This window comes from Macaca fascicularis, chromosome 13 (genome assembly GCF_037993035.2).
Source record: "Macaca fascicularis isolate 582-1 chromosome 13, T2T-MFA8v1.1".
Taxonomy (NCBI): Eukaryota; Metazoa; Chordata; class Mammalia; order Primates; family Cercopithecidae; genus Macaca; species Macaca fascicularis.
Window position 1 is genome coordinate 4,035,414 of NC_088387.1, and position 19,045 is coordinate 4,054,458.

A 19,045-nucleotide genomic window follows, 5' to 3' on the forward strand; every position below is an offset into this window, starting at 1 on the left:
TTTACAACATAAATCATTTAATGTAACATTTGCAACCTTAGAAAGGCAGACATATTTAATCCAAGTCCGTTTATAAATTCCAATTTCACATGGATTAAAAACTGCAGATAAATTAAGTCACAATAATATCCTGTACATGCATTAAGGCTGGTGACTGCTAAAGTCTCTTGGGAATCTACAAATAAGAAATCACACGCAGATTACTGGGTCTGAAGAGTGTCTACATTATTAAAAAAATCTTGCTTTTTTTTTTGGTGATGCAGATTTCAACAGTAACTCTGGAAAACTGTGAAAAATGTTATTTAAAAATATATATGTATATGCTACTGCACAGTTTCAAAGATGTGATTCATAAATAATGTTGGCTGCACTGATTAATTTTATAACAATTACTGCACTTCCAAGTTGATGCGAACACGCAGTGACTTTGACTCAATATTAGGCACTAGTAATATCCTTCAGGCGTACTACAGTTTTATGTTAGCTGTATTGTACATATATATTTTTAAATGTATGCATTTATACAAACTGTGTCTATTATGTATGGGTGTCAGAAATGTACACATCACTGTTATATAATACACATATCATTGTTGTACATATTAGGAGAAGTTTTAGTGCAGAACGTCTCATTGCATTGCATTCCATGTGTTCAATCTAGTACACAAATTTGTCAACTCTTCAGAGTATTTTTCCAGTACATTCCTCATCAGATCGTGGGTTTCAAGTTTCCATTTGCAATTTGAATGTTGCCAGAAATCTCTGTCTTAACCAAACCTCTCTCTCCAGGCACGATTCTGCACGTGAGTCTGATCTGTGCAGAGCAGTATCATCAAAAATGCCAAATTTTGATCAGGAATATACCTGGGCTACTCTCTTTCAAAGGCAATGGAACATTGTGATAAAGGATAGCATCCATTCAGGTCATGGAAGCATATGGTCAGTTGAACTTGGGTTGAACTTCGGAGGCAAATGTACGTCTTCAAAGAAAAAGATGTGGTGATAAAAATTATTTGCTTAAATGTGAGAGTCTCTGGAAGGATATACATCAAACTGCGAGCAGTGGTTGTCTCAGGCAGAAGGGACAACCGGGGACGTTTTCTACTTTCTACATTTCTGCACTGTTGGAATTCTTACAATGAGTAGGTATTACTTTTCTAATCAGAAAACACAAGAAAGATATTTCAACTTGAAACAAAACGAAACAGGCCAGGCATGGTGGCTCATGCCTGTAATCCCAGCACTTTGGGAGGCCGAGGCCAGAGGATCGCTTGAGCCCAGGAGTTTGAGACCAGCCTGGGCAACATAGTGAGACCCCATCTCTACAAAAAAATAAAGAAAAAATTAGCTGGGTGTGGTGGCATGTGCCTATCTTCCCAGCTGCTTGGGAGGCTGAGGCAGGAGGATCGCTTGAGCCCAGGAGTTTGAGGCTGCGGGGAGCCACGATCGCGCCACCGCACTCCAGCTTGGGCCACAGAACCAGACCCGGTCTCAAAGCCAAACCAAACCAAACCAGTAACAACAGCAGCAACAACAAAACTAAGTAAAAGGAACAAGTTATGAATGGCTTTCACAAGCAACAATCGGAGGATGGTTTCTAACCAAAATCACCTATGCCAAACGCCACAGAAACTGCCGTGCTCCACAGATGAAACGAGAGACGGTCATAGGAACTGCATGCTCTGACCACTGCCCGCAAGGGCAAGTTGCAAGAAGTTTTCCTGGGAAACGTGGGCCATCAGAGTGCTGATAAAACACTGCTGGCTCACCTGTCAAACGGGGCTTCACAGGGAAGCTCATCACACAGATGCCACAACAAAGCCTGCAACTTTCCAGGTAGGCAAGATCAGAGAAGCTCTCCAGGGATGCAGGACAGACCTCCAGGGCCATCCCTTTATGTGTTTGAATATTTCATCAGGATTCTTCAAGAGTAAGTAGGACAAAGTCTCAGTCCTCCAAAAAAATGACTCAAAATTTCTTAAGTTAGGTTCAAGCTTCCGACATAGGATGAGATTGTGAACTCTGACAAAAATTAGTTGAAAGGGCTGGGTGTGGTGGCTCACGCCTGTAATCACAGCACTTTGGGAGGTGGAGGCGGGTGGATCACCTGAGGTCAGGAGTTTGAGACCAGCCTGGCCAACACTGTGAAACCTAGTCTCTACTAAAAATACAAAAATTAGCTGGGCATGGTGGTACATGCCTGTATTCCCAGCTACTCGGGAGGCTGAGGCAGGAGAATCATTGAACCCAGGAGGCAGAGGTTGCAGTGAGCCGAGATCGTGCCACTGTACTCCAGCCTGGGCGACAGAGCGAAACTCGTCTCAAAAAAAAGTGAAAGGATTGTAAGAAGCACCGCAGTTGGAGACATGTAAAATGGAAATTATCTTAATATTTCCAAATGCTTGAAGGCCAAAGCCAAATGCAAATCCCACAAGCCCTCTACTTGCTGTTTTCAATTTATTTCAAATCATCTAAGTTGTTCAATCATTTATACAATTTTGAATCAGTGCTCAGAGCTAGGGAATCACAATGATCTTATTTCCCACCCACAGATCAGGCTGACAAAAATGTTAACAGTACAACCCAACCTGAAAGAATATCAGTGAATGTATAGAGACCAGCACCTAGTCTAAGTATTTTGTGCCGTCATCACCTTGAAAAAATGGATTGCTCCATATGCTGCACCGCCTGCCTCTCTCAGACCGTCCTGGTGCAACTTTATCAAGCAAGAGACCTCGAGGACATTATTTTTGTTTTTAAAGTGTGGCAAGATAGACCCTCTTTTTCAGGAGTTACTTTCTCTTCGCCAAGATTTCCTATCCAAATATATGTAACAAGATGACTAAATCTAGGGCATAAGACACTATAAAAGAAAAAACATCAGACAAAAACTGTAAACAAGATGTCAAAGAAACTAAAATGTAAGCTTAATTAAAAAAAGAAAACAAGAGAAAAACTCAGAGCAAGGTGTAAACACACCAGACACACAGGACACAGGAAGAGGCTCTGGTTGCTGCTGCCCCAGAAAAGAACTGTGGTCCGCACTGCAAGCAGCCTGCTAATCAAAGCCGGAAAACTCGCTCCCAAATCAAAACGCATCACAGGGCTGCAGTGGCACACTCTGCATGAGTGTGAGAGAATCAGACAGCATTATCATGGCAAAGAGCTCTTAGCCTGGTAAGCAAAGGATTCAGGCTCCTACTGAAGGGACATTCTAGGTCATGGCCTCATTTAGCCAAGAAAATCTGTAAGAAAGCTACTGGTGGAAAGAAAAGACTTGCAACAGATTGGCTGACAAATGCCATGTGGCTCTACAGCCACCGAGTCACAGTGGCAGGAAGAAGAAATGCATGTGGCTGGTGGGTTTGTTATCACAGGCACAGAAACCTTCAACTCCTAACTGAGCTCCAACACACAGGCACTGCTGCTTCAGTGTCTGTGAACTTTCAAAGATGCGGAGTTTTTGCCAAATCTCAGTGCCATCTGCACACTACTTGGAGGTGGGGCTGGGAAGGGCTGTGAGTGTCCATCCGTTTGCCTGGAATGCATTGAGCTGACAATAAAGTCAGATGGGGGAAGGGAATTAGAGGAAGAGCAGGGTATTTGGTAACATGCAATCTAGGAAACTTCTGGCACAAAAATATCTGGCTTATTTTCATTATTCAATTACCCATTAATACATACCGATCAAAAAATAATTGGGGAATAGTATATTAATACCGAAAGTAATCAACAGTATAAGAGCAGGTCTATGTTCACCAGCAGTCAAGCTTTTGGTGTGCTGTATTGCACCTGGTTAACTAACCCATGAGATTTTGGTTGAATTTTCTAAGAAGTCATGGTTTAGCACTGGAATAGAAAGTGTGCGTCTGTGATTGTGTGTGAGTATGGTGTGTGTGTGTGTGTGTATTTCTTCTAACTAGAAACCTCTGATCACTTTGTCTAGCCTGGGATTATGGAAACTAGACAAAGAAGGTGTGTTCTGAAGAGCTGTGTTTCTTACACACATACACAGGCGGCTTCTTATATACCCACACATACAAACACACATGCCCTGCAAAAGACCATTGTTCAATGCTGAGGGAATGTTCACCGCAGTCTGATGAATGCTGTGGCTGGGAATTTCAGTAGCACAGTGTCCAAAAGTGTTGAGCCATCTGTGGAGACCAGAGCCCGATCTGGCTCCAGGGTGAGGTCCCTATGACAGGTGGGCGCTGTTCCGCAGCCAGTGCAGGCCCTGTTGGGAGTACTGGACCAGGTGCTCCATGCTGCTGTGCAGGGTGACCGGCCCCATGAGCAGATCCAGGTCGTTGAAGAATTCTGGGGGACAGAGAGAGTCGTTAAGAATGCCACAGATGCGAGGTGTGCTACCCTGAGCAAACGATGTAAGAAAAAATTGCATTCATGGTCTCTATATAAATCAAGGGTTCTCTGTTCCATCACGGAACTTAACATTCCTTTGAACAAAATAAAATCCAAGGGTGGGGAACTCATCCTATATCCAAATAAATAAATACATGGTATCTGCCATTTCTAAGTCAAATGAATAGTATTTGCTTAGCCAAATCGCAAAGAAAATCCATATCCTCTGGCTGCATTCTCCTAGTCCAGTAATGCTTCCCACTCCTGAATGTGAGTGTGGCTCCGTTGTCCCTCACCCTGTATTCAATTCAGGCCTGTGCTGAGCCCCCGGAGTGAGTCCAAGGGGTGAGGCTCTAGTTTTCTAGGGGTAAATCAGAGATGGGCCATGAGACACCTGAACTGAAATCACCTTCTAGCTTTTGAACATTCCCTAGGTTTGCCCTTTCACCAAACATTTATGATGTGGCCAGGCACAGTGGCTCACACCTGTAATTCCGGCACTTTAGGAAGCAGAGGCCGGTAGATTGCTTGAGGTCAGGAGATCGTGACCAGTTGGGCCAACATGGCAAAACCCAGTCTCTACTAAAGACATAAACAAACATTAGCTGGGTGTGGTGGTGCACACCTGTAATCCCAGCTACTCCGGAGGCTGAGGTGGGAGAATCGCTTGAACCCGGGAGGCGGAGGTTGCAGTGAGCTGAGATTGTGCCACTGCACTCCAGCCTGGGCCACAGAGCAAGACTCTGCCTCAAAAACAAACAAATATTTATGATGTACCAAGGCACTCTGCTAGGTGCAGGGGGGTAGGGGAGGATAGCAGGATGAATCGTGTGGGCTCTGCTGTCTCTAAGATCATAGTTTGGTAGAGGCAAACACATTCTTATGGCTACTCTACTGTCATGCTGGCCACTGAATACACTTCTCGGTAAGTATCTGGGAGAAGTGTCTCAAAGGTCCTCACATACATGTTGAATGAAGACCTGCTGGGGCAGGGATGGGGAGGTGGCTGGGAGGTTGGCCGGGGCAGGGATCCAGGGGTAGAACAGAGGAGGAGCAGCAGGCAGGGGCAGGGGAACAATGCCAAGTCTGCACTGGACACTCGGCACTGAGCCCCCTGGTGGGAGACATCTAGCAGGCAGCTGGCAGCGCCATCTGGAGCTTGGCTTGCTCATAGTCTCCCAAACTGGACACGTGCATTTCTACACATTTGTCCTTTCTGTGTTGTCCACTGGTGACACCCACCCCACCCATTTCAGTCACTCAACTGCTAAGCACTTTTCTTTTTTTCTTTCCTTGAGATGGAGTCTCGCTCTGTCGCCCAGGCTGGGGTGCAATGGTGCGATCTTGGCTCACTGCAACCACCGCCTTCCAGGTTCAAGCAATCCTCCTGCCTCAGCCTCCTGAGTAGCTGGGATTACAGGTGTGCACCACAACACCCGGCTAATGTTTGTATTTTTAGTAGAGACGGGGTTTCACCATGTTGGCTAGGCTGGTCTCGAACTCCTGACCTCAGGCGATCCACCCACCTCGGCCTCCCAAAATCTAAGTGCTTTTCAAAGCCCTGTTTCATGATTCCATGCCAGACCCTCTAGCAAGCTCCTCTTTGTGGCTTCTGACCCCCATGGCATTCTCACTGGACTCTCTCTGGGCTGCATGTTATGTACTATGTGGTTTTATTTACAATCTCATGCACTCTGCCACACATTCCTTATCTCATCCTGAACATCTTGCTCTTCACTTTGGAGCTATCATGCCTCCATGCTATCACGGGAACATAATTTGCATTTCATGAGCTGAAAGTGAACTCAGATTTGCACTCTTACCTGCTGCTGCAGGGACAATAATAAATTAGTATAATCTTTCAGGAGAAGAGTTAACAGCATATGTCAATATAGAGAACAATATATATCTTAAGAGAATGTATACCTGTTGACCCCCAAATTTTATTCCACAACTCCCTCCTAAGAAAATAATCAGAAATGTGGCCAGGCGTGGTGGCTCATGCCTGTAATCCCAGTAATTTGGGAGGCCAAGGCAGGCAGATCACGAGGTCAAGAGATCGAGATCATCCTGGTCAACATGGTAAAACTCCGCCTCTACTAAAAATACAAAAAAATAGCTGGACGTGGTGGCACACGCCTATAGTCCCAGCTACTTGGGAGGCTGAGAGACTCGCTTGAACCCGGGAGGCAGAGGTTGCCATGAGCCGAGATCAGGCCACTGCACTCCAGCATGGCAACAGAGCAAGATTCTGTCTCAAACCAAAAAAAAAAAAAAAAAAAAGAAAAAAAGAAAATAACCAGAAATATGAACAATGACTTATGTAGGGATATTTATCCCAACACTATCTGTCACAGTGGAAAAAAACTGGAAGGAACGTAAATGTCTAACAACAGGAGAATGGTTTGAGAAATCAGGATACTTTGTGACTATATAATCAGTGTACTAGGATATTATCATAGAACCACCGTAAAGGGTGTTTTTGAACTAGTTAGTGACATGAGAAAATGCCTGATACAATGTCAAATGAAGAAAGGATATACAACTGGACGAGTATCCCAGCTACTCAGGAGGCTGAGGCAGAAGAATCGCTTGAACCCAGGAGGCAGAGGTTGCAGTGAGCCGAGATCACGCCACTGCACTCCAGCCTGAGCAACAGAGTGAGATTCCATCTCAAAAAAAAAAAAAAAAAATTATTGATGATTTAGAAGTTGTTTTCTCTGAAGTTTTCTGTGCTTTACAAATGTAGCCATGGTAAGTATGCATTATCTTTTTTTTTTTTTGAGATGGGAGTCTCGCTCAGTCGCCCAGGCTGGAGTGCAGTGGCACTATCTCAGCTCACTGCAAGCTCCGCCTCCCGGGTTCACGCCATTCTCCTGCCTCAGCCTCCCGAGCAGCTGGGACTACAGGCGCCGCCACCATGCCCGGCTAATTTTTTGTATTTTTAGTAGAGACGGGGTTTCACTGTGTTAGCCAGGATGGCCTCGATCTCCTGACCTCATGATCCGCCTACCCTGGCCTCCCAAAGAGCTGGAATTATAGGCGTGAGCTACCGTGCCTGGCTTTTTTTTTTTTTTTTTAGATAGAGTCTCGCTCTGTTTCCCAGGCTGGAGTGCAATGGCATGATCTTGGCTCACTGCAACCTCTGCCTCTAGCAAATCTTTCTCCTGCCTCCTGGTTTCAAGCCATTCTCCTGCCTCAGCCTCCCGAGTAGCTGGGATTATAGGCGTGCACCACCATGCCTGGCTAATTTTGTGTATTTTTAGTGGAGACGGGGTTTTGCCACATTGGCCAGGCTGCTCTTGGACTCCTGACCTCAGGTGATCTGCCCGCCTCGGCCTCCCAAAGTGTTGGGATTACAGGTGTGAGCCACCGTGCCCTGCTTTATATTACTTTTATAATTAGTAAAAACAAATGTTATTCAAAAAGAAATACAGCTTACACATAAAATGCTCTTTTCAACTGTAAGCAGCCGGCACTCAGAGTTAGTAACATTCTCATTCATTCATTCATTCATTCATTCAGTGTTTCAGAGCTCCACCTGTGTTCTAGGCACTGGGCTAGGTCTTAGGAACACAAACTTGAATACAATATAGTTCCTCCCTTCAGGAAGCCTGCTGGCTAAAGGGAAAAGTGTAGGTGTGCGTATTTATACCTGCACCTGGGTGTGTCTCACACCATCTTCCACTAAGGATAGAGGGAGACCAAGGCATTGGAGGTCCCGCGGTCAGGGAGAGGGCAGGAAGGGTCTCCCACCACTGGCGACAACTCCTCCTATTTCTCTTTCGAGAGGTCATGGAAACTTGCCCACCGCTGCCCCGATCAGGTGGGCTCCTGGTTCCCTGCGGGGCGCACTCACCTCGGTTTTCCTTGGCCAGGTTGTCGGCCATCTCCCAGTAGTCGTAGCTGTGCAGGATGCTGTTGGTGATGCTGACGTGGTTGGCCGCCATCTGGTGGATGCGCTGTGGGATGCTGACGATGGTCGACGGGGACAGGGCGCTGGCGTTGGAGAGGCTGCCCTGAGACCCCACTGAGCTGGCGGGAGAGGGGTTGGGAGACATGGGGGATGGGGTTCCAGTGCTCCTGGAAGGGGAGAGGTAGAAAAACCAGAGTGGCGAGGTCGGGAGCAAGCGAGGCAGGGCAGCCCCTTGGGGAACGGAAAGCAAAGCGCAGTGGCCCAGCACCATGCATTGTCTGGCTTACGGCATTGACTTTGGAAAAGTGAACTTACTTTCCACTGGCCCCCCACGGGGATGGGGCTTGGGCGGCTTTAGATGAGTTCTGCAAGAAAATAACAGCAGTGACAGTGAGTGCCATCTGAGTGAGGTGAAACAGGTGACACGAATGTGTTTTCACGTGACTGCAGAGAGAAGCAAAGGCAGACACTGCAGGAGAAAGGCCCCTTCAGAGAAACTGGACCTGGGAAGTCTCCATCACAGTTCTCTGTTCCCTTTCTGGAAGAGAGTCAGGGAAGCTGCTGGACTTCCGAAGCTTAACAATATTTCCCTTAAAGGAACTTGCTCTGGAATACTCCTAAGAGAATATACTTAAATGTATTTCCCTAGCAGACAGGATACTCCAAAGTTCTCGTTCATCTGAATATCCCGATGTAGAAGTTATTTTGCACGAACAAGGTGCCTGCATCAGCCCTCAGTGAGGTAGGTGAAGGGCTTCACCCACAGCCTGGGTTTTTATGCACAAATTTTAGGTACCACGTTAAGTCATAATCCCAAGGGTCTGTTAAATCTTGAAGCAGCCTTATTTTTTCATTGTAAATTAATTTTTTCTTAAAAGGAAAAAAGAGCAGGAACTCCCTCATATACCCCCTCATACACTTTATATTTAAAAGTAGGACATATTTGCAGAAACAGTCGACATACATTTACTTAGTGCCTGAAAATATATGACATCAGATTACATTGTTTTAACTTAGAAAGTTTAAAAGTATTTCTTCTTGAAGGAAGTTGCTATTGCATATTCCTAAAAGAATTGATTAAAATATATTTCCATAACTGACAGGATGTTCAGACATTCTGGTTTATCTGAATATGCTGGTTTGGGAAGTTCTGTTGCACAAGCCAGGGGCTTGCATCGATATTTAAAAGTTTGGCCTCTAGTTAGGGAAGCTGCTCAATGCACAGTTAGATTTCCTGTCAGAACCCAATCATGCCTTCGTAGGACTGTTAAAGAAGAAAACGGTCTTTGTGATGCTGATGGGAGTTTTTCCTTTCCAGAGACAAGAAAACAGCCTCAGCCTGCTTCTCCAGAGACAACACGTTTCTTTTGGTTAGAAACGACTTTATGGAGTGGCGACTGATTTTTCTGGTTTTAGCGCGGGTGTTATTAAAACGGCAAGAAATGGCCTGTCAGAACTCTGAGGTGCTACGATGGCAAGATGTACGTGTAAGGACAGCATTGCAAACCATGCCACTTCTGCCTGTCTCAGGAAATACAATTATTTTCATGAGGAGAATCAGGAAACCTTCCGGAACAGGGGAGCTTATCCTCCCTTTCCTGACGGAATGTTACTGACCCCTTTCTCAAGCTGGTGCTACTGGATGGATCGCTTTGTTTCCATTTCATCCTGTGGTTCTGAGAACGTGATCTATAGAATGGATGTTCTGGATATGAGAACACTAAGGGCAGAAGGGGAGAAAGGCTTGGGGGTTGCAGAAACAGTCCAATAAAGGCTACTGAATGGAGGAAGAAGGTGGTGGCTCACGCTTGTAATCCCAGCACTTTGGGAGGCTGAGGTGGGTGGATCACCTGAAGTCAGGAGTTTGAGACCAGCCTGGACGACACGGTGAAACCCTATCTCTACTAAAAATACAAAAAATTAGCCGGGTGTGGTGGCACATGCCTGTAATCCCAACTACTTGGGGGGCTGAGACAGAATCGCTTGAACCTGGGAGGTGGAGGTTAGGGTGAGCCAAGATTGTGCCACTGCACTCCAGCCTGGGTGACAGAGTGAGAATCCGTCTAAAAAAAAAAAAAAAAAAAAAAAAAGAGGTCTTGAGTTCTCTTCCTCTACCCCTAAGTCCCATGCCCAAGAAATATCGGCAGGAACAAAGTTCTTTTTTTTAGAGCTAGCTCTGTACTGATAAAACACATATAGCCACATTGTCTTGGGTACCTAAAGATTTCATAGTCTCTGAACTCAAAGTAGCATTTAAATAGCCCTTGAGGCTGGGTGTGTGGCTCACACTGGTAATCCTAGCACTGTGGGAGGCCGAGGCGGTAGGCTGGCTGGAGGACAGGAGTTCAAGAAGAGCCTGGACAACACGAGGAGATTCTATGTTTACAGAAAATGAAAAAATGAGCTGGGTGTGGAGGCGTGTGTCTGTGGTCTCAGTGACTTGGGAGGCTGAGGTGGGAGGACTGCTTGAGCTCAGGAATTCACAGCTGCAGTGAGCTCTGACAGTACGACTGCACGACGGTATGACGATACGATTGTATGACCGTACGACTGTATGACCGTACGACTGTATGACCGTACGACGGTGCGACTGTACGACTGTGCGACTGTACAACCGTGCGACTGCACGATGGTACGACTATATGACCATACGACTGTACGACGGTATGACTGTATGACCGTGCGACTGTATGACCATGCAACTGTATGACCGTACGACTGTATGACACTACAACTGCACTCCACCCTGGGCAACAGAGCAGGACTCAAAAAACAAAACAAAACAAAGCCCTTGAAACTTTGTATCCAAGTTTCAGTTATCAGGAATAAGTTCTGGAGATCTACTGTAAGGCATGGTGACTACAATTCATAATAATGTATAGTATACTTGAAAATCTCTAAAAGAATCGATTTTAAATGTTCCCATCACAAAAACAGTATGTGAGGTGATGGATATGTTAATTAGCTTGGTTTAATCATTCCACGATGTATAAATATATCAAAACATCACATTATACATCATAAGCACATGCAATTTGTTGTTGGTTAATTAAAAAAATTTTAAAAATAGCTTTTGATGAAGGGTAAATGACATTAACTCCCAGAGGAGAAACTCTGATTTTCTTTTTTTTTTTTTTTTGAGACAAAGTCTTACTCTGTCGCCCAGGCTGGAGTGCAGCGGTGCAATCTTGGCTCACTACAACCTCCGCCTCCCAGGTTCAAGTAATTCTCGTGCCTCAGCCTCCCGAGTAGCTGGGATTACAGGCGCCTGCCACCAGGCCCGGTGTGTTTTCTACCCATTCTGTATGTATTCGTAGACTGCAGAGAATATTAAGAACTTGTATTCCTTAAAAGTTTGTTGTAGCTCCTGGCTGCTTACGGAATTCAGCTTCCTTCTTTATTCAAGCATTTTCCTTGACTGTAATAATTTTCTTTAGTATTAGCTCTTATGGTCTGGATTTCTGAGCACTATTGATGCTCAGGTACCTGAAGGAAAGGAAAGACTCAGTGCTGGTGCTTGTCCTGACGACACCAGAGGGTCAGCAGGCCGAGGAAGTGATGTCCACGGCCTAGCACCTGGTTACTCATGTGGACAATTAGAAGGCAGTGTGCTGAACATGCCTCAGGAACCCCCAGCACAGCCTGGCCATTAGAGATCACCTCTAGAGGAGGCTGGGCATGAACAGATCTCAAATGATGGTTGTGTATCTGACAAAGGGCTGTTGGAGATAGAGATGGCATAATTGCTAGTTTCTATAGACAAACAGAGAAGAGGCCCAGAAATCTCAAATGAATTATTAATGTAAGGTCAATCTCACAACAGTACATCAGAGAAGGCTTTAAAAAATTTATTCTCCCAGTGAAAATAATTTCATTCCCTGAGAAAAATAAAAGGTGGCATGGTTTGCGATTTTATCCCTATAGCTACACATTGCTATCTACTGCTTTCAACAAGCCATCTCTTACCATTTTAAATAACGCCTCTATTAAAAATTAAATTAGCTACCAGAGACTAGCTAAGAGGGAATGGCTCTAAGGGGTTACTTATAACGAAAAGAAGCTCTAAGTGAGCACAAGGAATTTATGTTAGCTATAAAGATGAATTTCCTAGGACACTGGAAAGAGTAACTGGATCTTCTTTCTCTTGAAGTCATAAAAATACTTGGACAAGGCTGGGCGTGGTGGCTACACCTGCATTCCCAGCACTTTGGGAGGCCGAGGCGGGCACATCACCTAAGGTCAGGAGTTCGAGACCAGCCTGACCAACATGGTGAAACTCTGTCTCTACTAAAAATACAAAATTAGCCAGGCGTGGTGGCAGGCACCTGTAATCCCAGCTACTCTGGAGGCTGAGGCAGGAGAATCACTTGAACCCAGGAGGCGGAGGTTGCAGTGAGCCGAGATCACGCCCTTGCACTCCAGCCTGGGCGACAAAGAGTGAAACTCCATCTCCAAAAATACAAAAAAAAAAAAAAAATACTTGGACAAGGCAGGGAGATACATTAGATGGGCTCTCAAAGGCCCATTCTGAGTCCTGAAAGCCACAAGGGTGGCATCAATTGGGTTAGCTTGGGGACCAGAGGTGACCTGATTAGCCCCAAAGCAATTGGTTCTACCAGGTGCTCCACAAATGACCTTGACAGGGAGACAACTGAATTTAAGGAACAACTCCGCTCGTTCACTAGACAGTACCTTGAAATAGTCAATTAGTGCTTTTGAATACTTTACAGCGTGGTCCCTTTTGAGTCGAAACATCCGCCAGTACAGGAGAGCCAGGCATCGGTAACTGCAGCCGAAAAGAGAAACAGGCCCAGAAGCGACTGAGTGCGTCCTGTGCAAACAAGACTTAAACGTTTTTGTTGTTTGTTCTAAGGCACTCAATAACTAAACCTTGTTTCTATATAGGAAATCTTTCTCTATCTGCATATAATGTCTGTGAGTGAACGCCTTTTGTCCAAAAACAGAATTCAACATTCCAAGAAGGTTTTCCATAAATGCATTTACCACTAGGTAATTTCACAGCATGACGGAATCACTGTTGGGTCACAGGGGCTGGCCGCTTCCCTCTTCCACCACGAGAGGGCACTGTCTCTCCACGAGAGGCGCGAGGTAGCTCTAGCACGCAGCCTTCACTGCTTCCCGGGCCAGCCCTGCTCTGCGGAAAGGACGGCGCTGCCACCTGACTTTACTGAACCATAACCAGCTCCACTAAAGTCGCAAACATGAATGTACTTTATAAACAATAAAAACACTACGCTGGGAATGGGTGCCATCATTTTATTGTTTCCTATACTATTCTGTATACTTCCATCAGTATTCTATCTTATATCATAATATTATTGTCATTTAGTGTATTATTCCAAGATGGGACTTAAAGTTTGAAAGGGGCACAAAAGGCATTTCTGAGACGTGTCCTCTCTTCCTTGCAGCTCTTCACTCAGTTATTTGCTAACTCGGATCTCATGCTTGACATCCAGAATGTGGACATTCTGGGTACAATGGCACCATCTCCTCCTAGCAAACCAAACCCAGGACAGGTAACAATCTGAGACCTTTTTTTGCGTCTGTTGCTGTTATTATTATTTTTTAATTCAACTGTCTTTATCTCACTGCTTGATAGACATGTATTCTATCAACATTCTCTGCCTTCCACCTACTGATGAGTAAGGAAGGGCTGACAGGTAAAGGAACTATAGGTGACCCCATCGTTCCCTTTTTTCTGTGGCATCATTTTCAAAGTAAGTGGCTGTGCCGCAGCTCACGCCTGTAATCCCAGCACTCTGGGAGGCCAAGGCGGGCAGATCACTTGAGGTCAGGAGTTCAAGACCAGCCTGACCAACATGGTGAAACCCCGTCTCTACTAAAAATACAAAAATTAGGCCGGGCACGGTGGCTCATGCCTGTCATCCCAGCACTTTGGGAGGCCTGTCGATTTTCAATCACTGTGAATTCAGATCATGTATAGTACAGCAGCAAAAAAATGGTCTGGACTTTCCCAGGTCATTAGAACTGCTCTGGGGCTTTGTATGTTAGAAGACACTGGGCCAACACTATGCATTTCAGCACCTGGTTTGCCAGTGACGGCATGCGAGGCTGGGGCTGCTATTCTAAGCGGAGAGGGGCACTCACCATAATGCAGCCAGTTGTTTGTCTTCTGGTGTGGCGTTGGGGCCTGAGTGGGTTTTTAGTCTCATGGCATACCTTAGAAAAAGGGAGGAGGAGGAATAGAATAAAAAATATAAAAAGCCAAGAAATTGTCAAACAAGCTTTCTTATTAACAGAACTTCTATGATGGGAGTTCTCCCTGCCTGATCCTTCGCTTTGCATAGTACTTGCTGATAATTCTTTCTTAAAAGCTAGCTGGTGCTGCTCCATTTTCCCAAGTGTTACAGTACTGTGATGACTAGAACAGCTACTTTCTGCTCTTTAACAATACAAGTTCGAATGCTACAGATTGTTGGGAGCGATACCAGTTCAAGAACTATTCATGTATATGGTAACATGTCCGTTTTTCCAAATTTTGATTTATGGCTGAGTGTCTGACAGATGGAGGTGAAGTTCCATCCTTCTGTGCTTACCTCTGGAAGAATTTCCACCCTGGGTATACAGAATGCTTAGATTTACCCCTCTTTCTTTGTTATGTAACTTTTGACAGCTATGTAAGTGTCCTGAGTACATTTTAAATCTCTATTTGCTTCTACAGACAGGTGTGAAGAGAAACTAGTGGCTTTTATGGGCTGCACTTAATTCCATTTATTTTTCTGAACCAAGGGGACTGTGGCCATTGCTTTCTCCCAACAACATACCAAATTACATATGTAGACTCTTTGAGAGAGCTGAGGCAATAGGTGTAATGATCAGATTGTCCTAGGTTCAAATCTCAGCTCAGCGACTTATAAGTTGTAAGAGCTTAGACAAATGTATGAACATATTTAAGCCTCCATTTACTTACCTATAAAATAAGACTAATACTGCCAATCACATAACATTGTTGTAAAAATTAACTAAGATAGTGTTTGTGAAGCTCTTGGGATAGCAGGCCGGCTTGTAAATTGCTCAAGAAACATACTGTTACCATCGCACTATCTCCACAACATGCAGACTTGTAGCATGTTTGAGTGTTATCTCTTTGCATAATTTTTACAGTGGTTGCTCTGGGTTTTACAATATACATGTAATTTATTGGTATCAACATTTTATCACTTTGGAAGTATGGAAGTCTTACTTCAATTTAGATACCTTTACCTTCCCCACTTAAAAATAGCATTGTATCAGATGGTGGTATAATTTTTTAGTTTTTTTTTGTTTTGTAGCAGTGGGGTCTTACTATGTTGTCTGGGCTGGTTTCAAACTCCTGGCCTCAAGCTATCCTCCCACCTTGGCCTCCCAAAGTGCTATGATTACAGATGTGAGCCACTGTGCCTGGCCTGCTGGTATAATTTTTGTTTCAATCCTCAAATCTGCTTTATAAACTCATAAGGAGAGTAGTATATTGTATATATCTATGTGTCTGTTCTTCTTTCTTTCCCAATGCTCCCATATTCCTTCTTTTGCCATTTTCTTTCTGTTTGAGAAACTTCCTTTAGTCAGTCTTTAAGGGTGGGTCTTTTAGAGACAAATACTTGTAGTTTTCCTAAATCTGAGGATATCTTATTTCCCTTCATTCTTGAAGAACAGTTTCACTGACTCTAGAATTCATGGCTTGAGAGTTCCTTCTTTCAACCCTTGGAAACTGTCACGCCAGTCCCTCCCAGCCTGCATAGTTTCAGAGAAGCCTGCTGTCATTTGAATTGATTCTCCCCAACAGATAATTATCATTTCTCCCTGGCTGCTTTCAGGATATTTGGTCTTCAGTTTTTGGAAATGTAATTATGGTGTGTTTTTGCATGCATTTCTTTGGGTTTATCTTATTTGGGTTTTTCTCTGCTTCTTAAGTCTGTAGGTTTATGTCTTTTGACAAATTTGGCAAGTTTCAGCCATTATTTCTTTAAATACTCTCTCAGTCCCACTCTCTATTCCTCTCCTCTGAGACTTCCATGACACAAATGTTGGATCTTTTCTTACTGTGCTTGAGGCTGTGTTCATTTAGCTTTTTCAGTCTATTTCTTCTTTACTGCTCAGATTGGGTAAATTATATTTTTTTGTCCTCAAGTTCATTGACTCTCTCCTGTCATCTCCACTCTACTACTGAGTCCATTTTTGGGGTTTATATTATCCAATTCTACAGTTTCACAATTTCCATTTGGTTCTTTTTAAAGTAACTTCCATTTCTTTGAAAAGATTTTGTATTTTTTGTTTGTCGAGTGATAACTGTGATTATTTATTGAAGCATTTTTACGATGGCTGCTTTAAAAATCCTTGTCGGGTAATTCCAGCAACCGATTCATCTCTGCATTGAGGTCTTCTGATCATCTTTTTTCATGCCAGTGGTGACTGTCCTGGTTCTTGGTATGAGGAGGGAGCTCCCGTGGTATCCCGGACATTTTGACCATTAGTTTAGGAGACTCTGAGTCCTATTTTAAATCCAGCCGTCCTGTTTAGGTCTAGCAGGAAGGCTCTAGCCTACTCTGGGGGCCGTGGTTCCAATTACAATTTAATTTTCAGGCCTTTCTGATACTATTTTAGTCTGTGTGGTTGATCTGGTGTCACCAGGGCTTCTGTTCATCCCTGATAGTGCTGCCTGCGGAGAGCGGGAGGGTGGGAAGAGAGGGTCACCAGGCTGGGCTCTTGTGGTGACAGTGCTCCAATGACCCACGCCCGCTTGGCCATCTGGAGTTCCCTAGTGGAGAAGGAAATTCTCCTGTCTGTAGGGACAAAGTGTACATCCTGGGCTGGGTCATTTTTGGTGGTGAGAACCCCTTGCCAGTGCTCCAGGCCCTTCAGTGTCTCAGTAGGGGAGAGGAGGGTCAGCAGGGTGGGCAATGTGCGGATGTAATTCATGCTGTTTTTTTTTTTCTTTTTTGAGATGGAGTCTTGCTCTGTCACCCAGGCTGGAGTGCGGTGGCACAATCTAGACTCACTGCAAGCTCCACCTCCCGGGTTCACGCCATTCTCCTGCCTCACCCTCCTGAGTAGCTGGGACTACAGGCGCCCGCCACCACGCCTGGCTAATTTTTTGTATTTTTATAGAGACGGGGTTTCACCGTGTTAGCCAGGATGGTCTCAATCTCCTGACCTTGTGATCTGCCCACCTCAGCCTCCCAAAGTGCTGGGACTACAGGCGTGAGCCACCGTGCCTGGTCAATTAATGTTGTTTTCTAACGTAGGTTGAAAAAACAGTTGGCCAGGTGCGGTGGCTCATGCTTGTAATCTCAGCAGTTTGGGAGGCCGAGGCAGGCTGATAACCTGAGGTCAGGAGTTCGAGACCAGCCTGACCAATATGGAGAAACCCTGTCTCTACTAAAAATACAAAATTAGCTGGATGTGGTGGCGCATGCCTGTAATCCCACTACTGGGGAGGCTGAGGCAGGAGAATCACTTGAACCCGGGAGGCGGAGATTGTGGTGAGCCGCAATTGTGCCATTGCACTCCAGCCTGGGCAGGAAGAGTGAAAGTCTCAAAAAAAAAAAAAAAAAAAAAGAAAAAGAAAAAAGAAAGAGCCAAACTTGTCTTTTTGTCTCCATTTTCTCTGTATTTTACGTGATTCTATTCATTCTGAAGTATCTAGAAGGTGGACAGTGTTCTCTACCTGTGAAAGGTTACTTCCAGCAGTGGGCGCAGTGGGTGTGGTACCCCAGCACCCTCTCCTTGATGGTATATCTGGCTTGCATGGTTTTTTGTTTGTTTGGGCTTGCTTGTTTGAATTTTCAAGCGTGAATGCCTTTAAGCAGGTCATGATACCCCAGTTCATAGCAGGTCCTATGGCTTGCTTATTCATTGATTCCTCAATTGTTTATTTTATTTAATTTTTTTTTTGAGGCGGAGTCTTGCTTTGTTGCCTAGGCTGGAGTGCAGTGGCGCGATCTCGGCTCACTGCAAGCTCCGCCTCCGGGGTTCACGCCATTGTCCTGCCTCAGTCTCCCGAGTAGCTGGGACTACAGGCGCCCGCCACCACGCCCGGCTAATTTTTTGTATTTTTAGTAGAGACGGGGTTTCACCGTGTTAGCCAGGATGGCCTCGATCTGCTGACCTCGTGATCCGCCCGTCTTGGCCTCCCAAAGCGCTGGGATTACAGGCGTGAGCCACCGCTCCCGGCCTGATTCCTCAATTGTTTATTAAGCACATACTATGTGCCAGAAAATGTTCGAGGGGCCGAGGATTTCCAGTGAGCAAATCAGACAAAACCCCAAAAAATCCTTGTGCTCAAGGTACTCACACTCTAGGGCATCTTCCAGCTTTGTCCCTGTCCAGTTTCTCCCACTTTCCTCCCTTGCCTGCCAATAAACATCTGAGGCTGGGCCTTGTTCTGAGGAAGGAATGTATGGATCGAGGATCTCTTAGAGTAATTTTTACCAGTCTTTTTACTTTGCTGTTTTTATTTCATCACTGCTGAAAGTAATGTGCCATATAAAAAGACAGTATAAAGGATTCGCCAATATATTGATTTAGTGGAAACACTTTATTAAGAAAAATGGGCAGTGTTGACTTTAAAACATTCCTGAAAAATGCTTTTGGAGGTGATGTGTTCTCTGATGTTGGAATGACAGTTTTGAAGGCTGGAAACTATTTACTGAGGGAGAGTGGTGTGTAAAACACCAAGTAGCATCTTTGGGCCAATGTAGACCAAAAAGATCACATCCTAAGACGATTAGAAATCTTCCATGCAGA

General features: G+C 44.8%; 1 protein-coding gene across 12 annotated transcripts in view; it reads right to left on the reverse strand.

Moving 5' to 3' along the window:
- AFF3 (ALF transcription elongation factor 3) overlaps positions 1-19,045 on the reverse strand; it is a 617,822-nt gene continuing 598,777 nt past the window's right edge. For 11 of the 12 annotated variants that reach the window (XM_074011090.1, XM_065527510.2, XM_045368495.3 and 8 more), the window contains 5 exons: positions 14,408-14,479; positions 12,971-13,064; positions 8,594-8,643; positions 8,222-8,445; positions 1-4,320 (listed from right to left, as the gene is read on the reverse strand). In XM_074011090.1, the coding sequence (XP_073867191.1) occupies positions 4,199-4,320; positions 8,222-8,445; positions 8,594-8,643; positions 12,971-13,064; positions 14,408-14,479 (562 nt within the window). In that variant the 3' untranslated portion in view covers positions 1-4,198. The remainder of the gene's footprint in view (positions 4,321-8,221; positions 8,446-8,593; positions 8,644-12,970; positions 13,065-14,407; positions 14,480-19,045) is intronic. The other variant, XM_045368493.3, reaches the window with a different exon arrangement.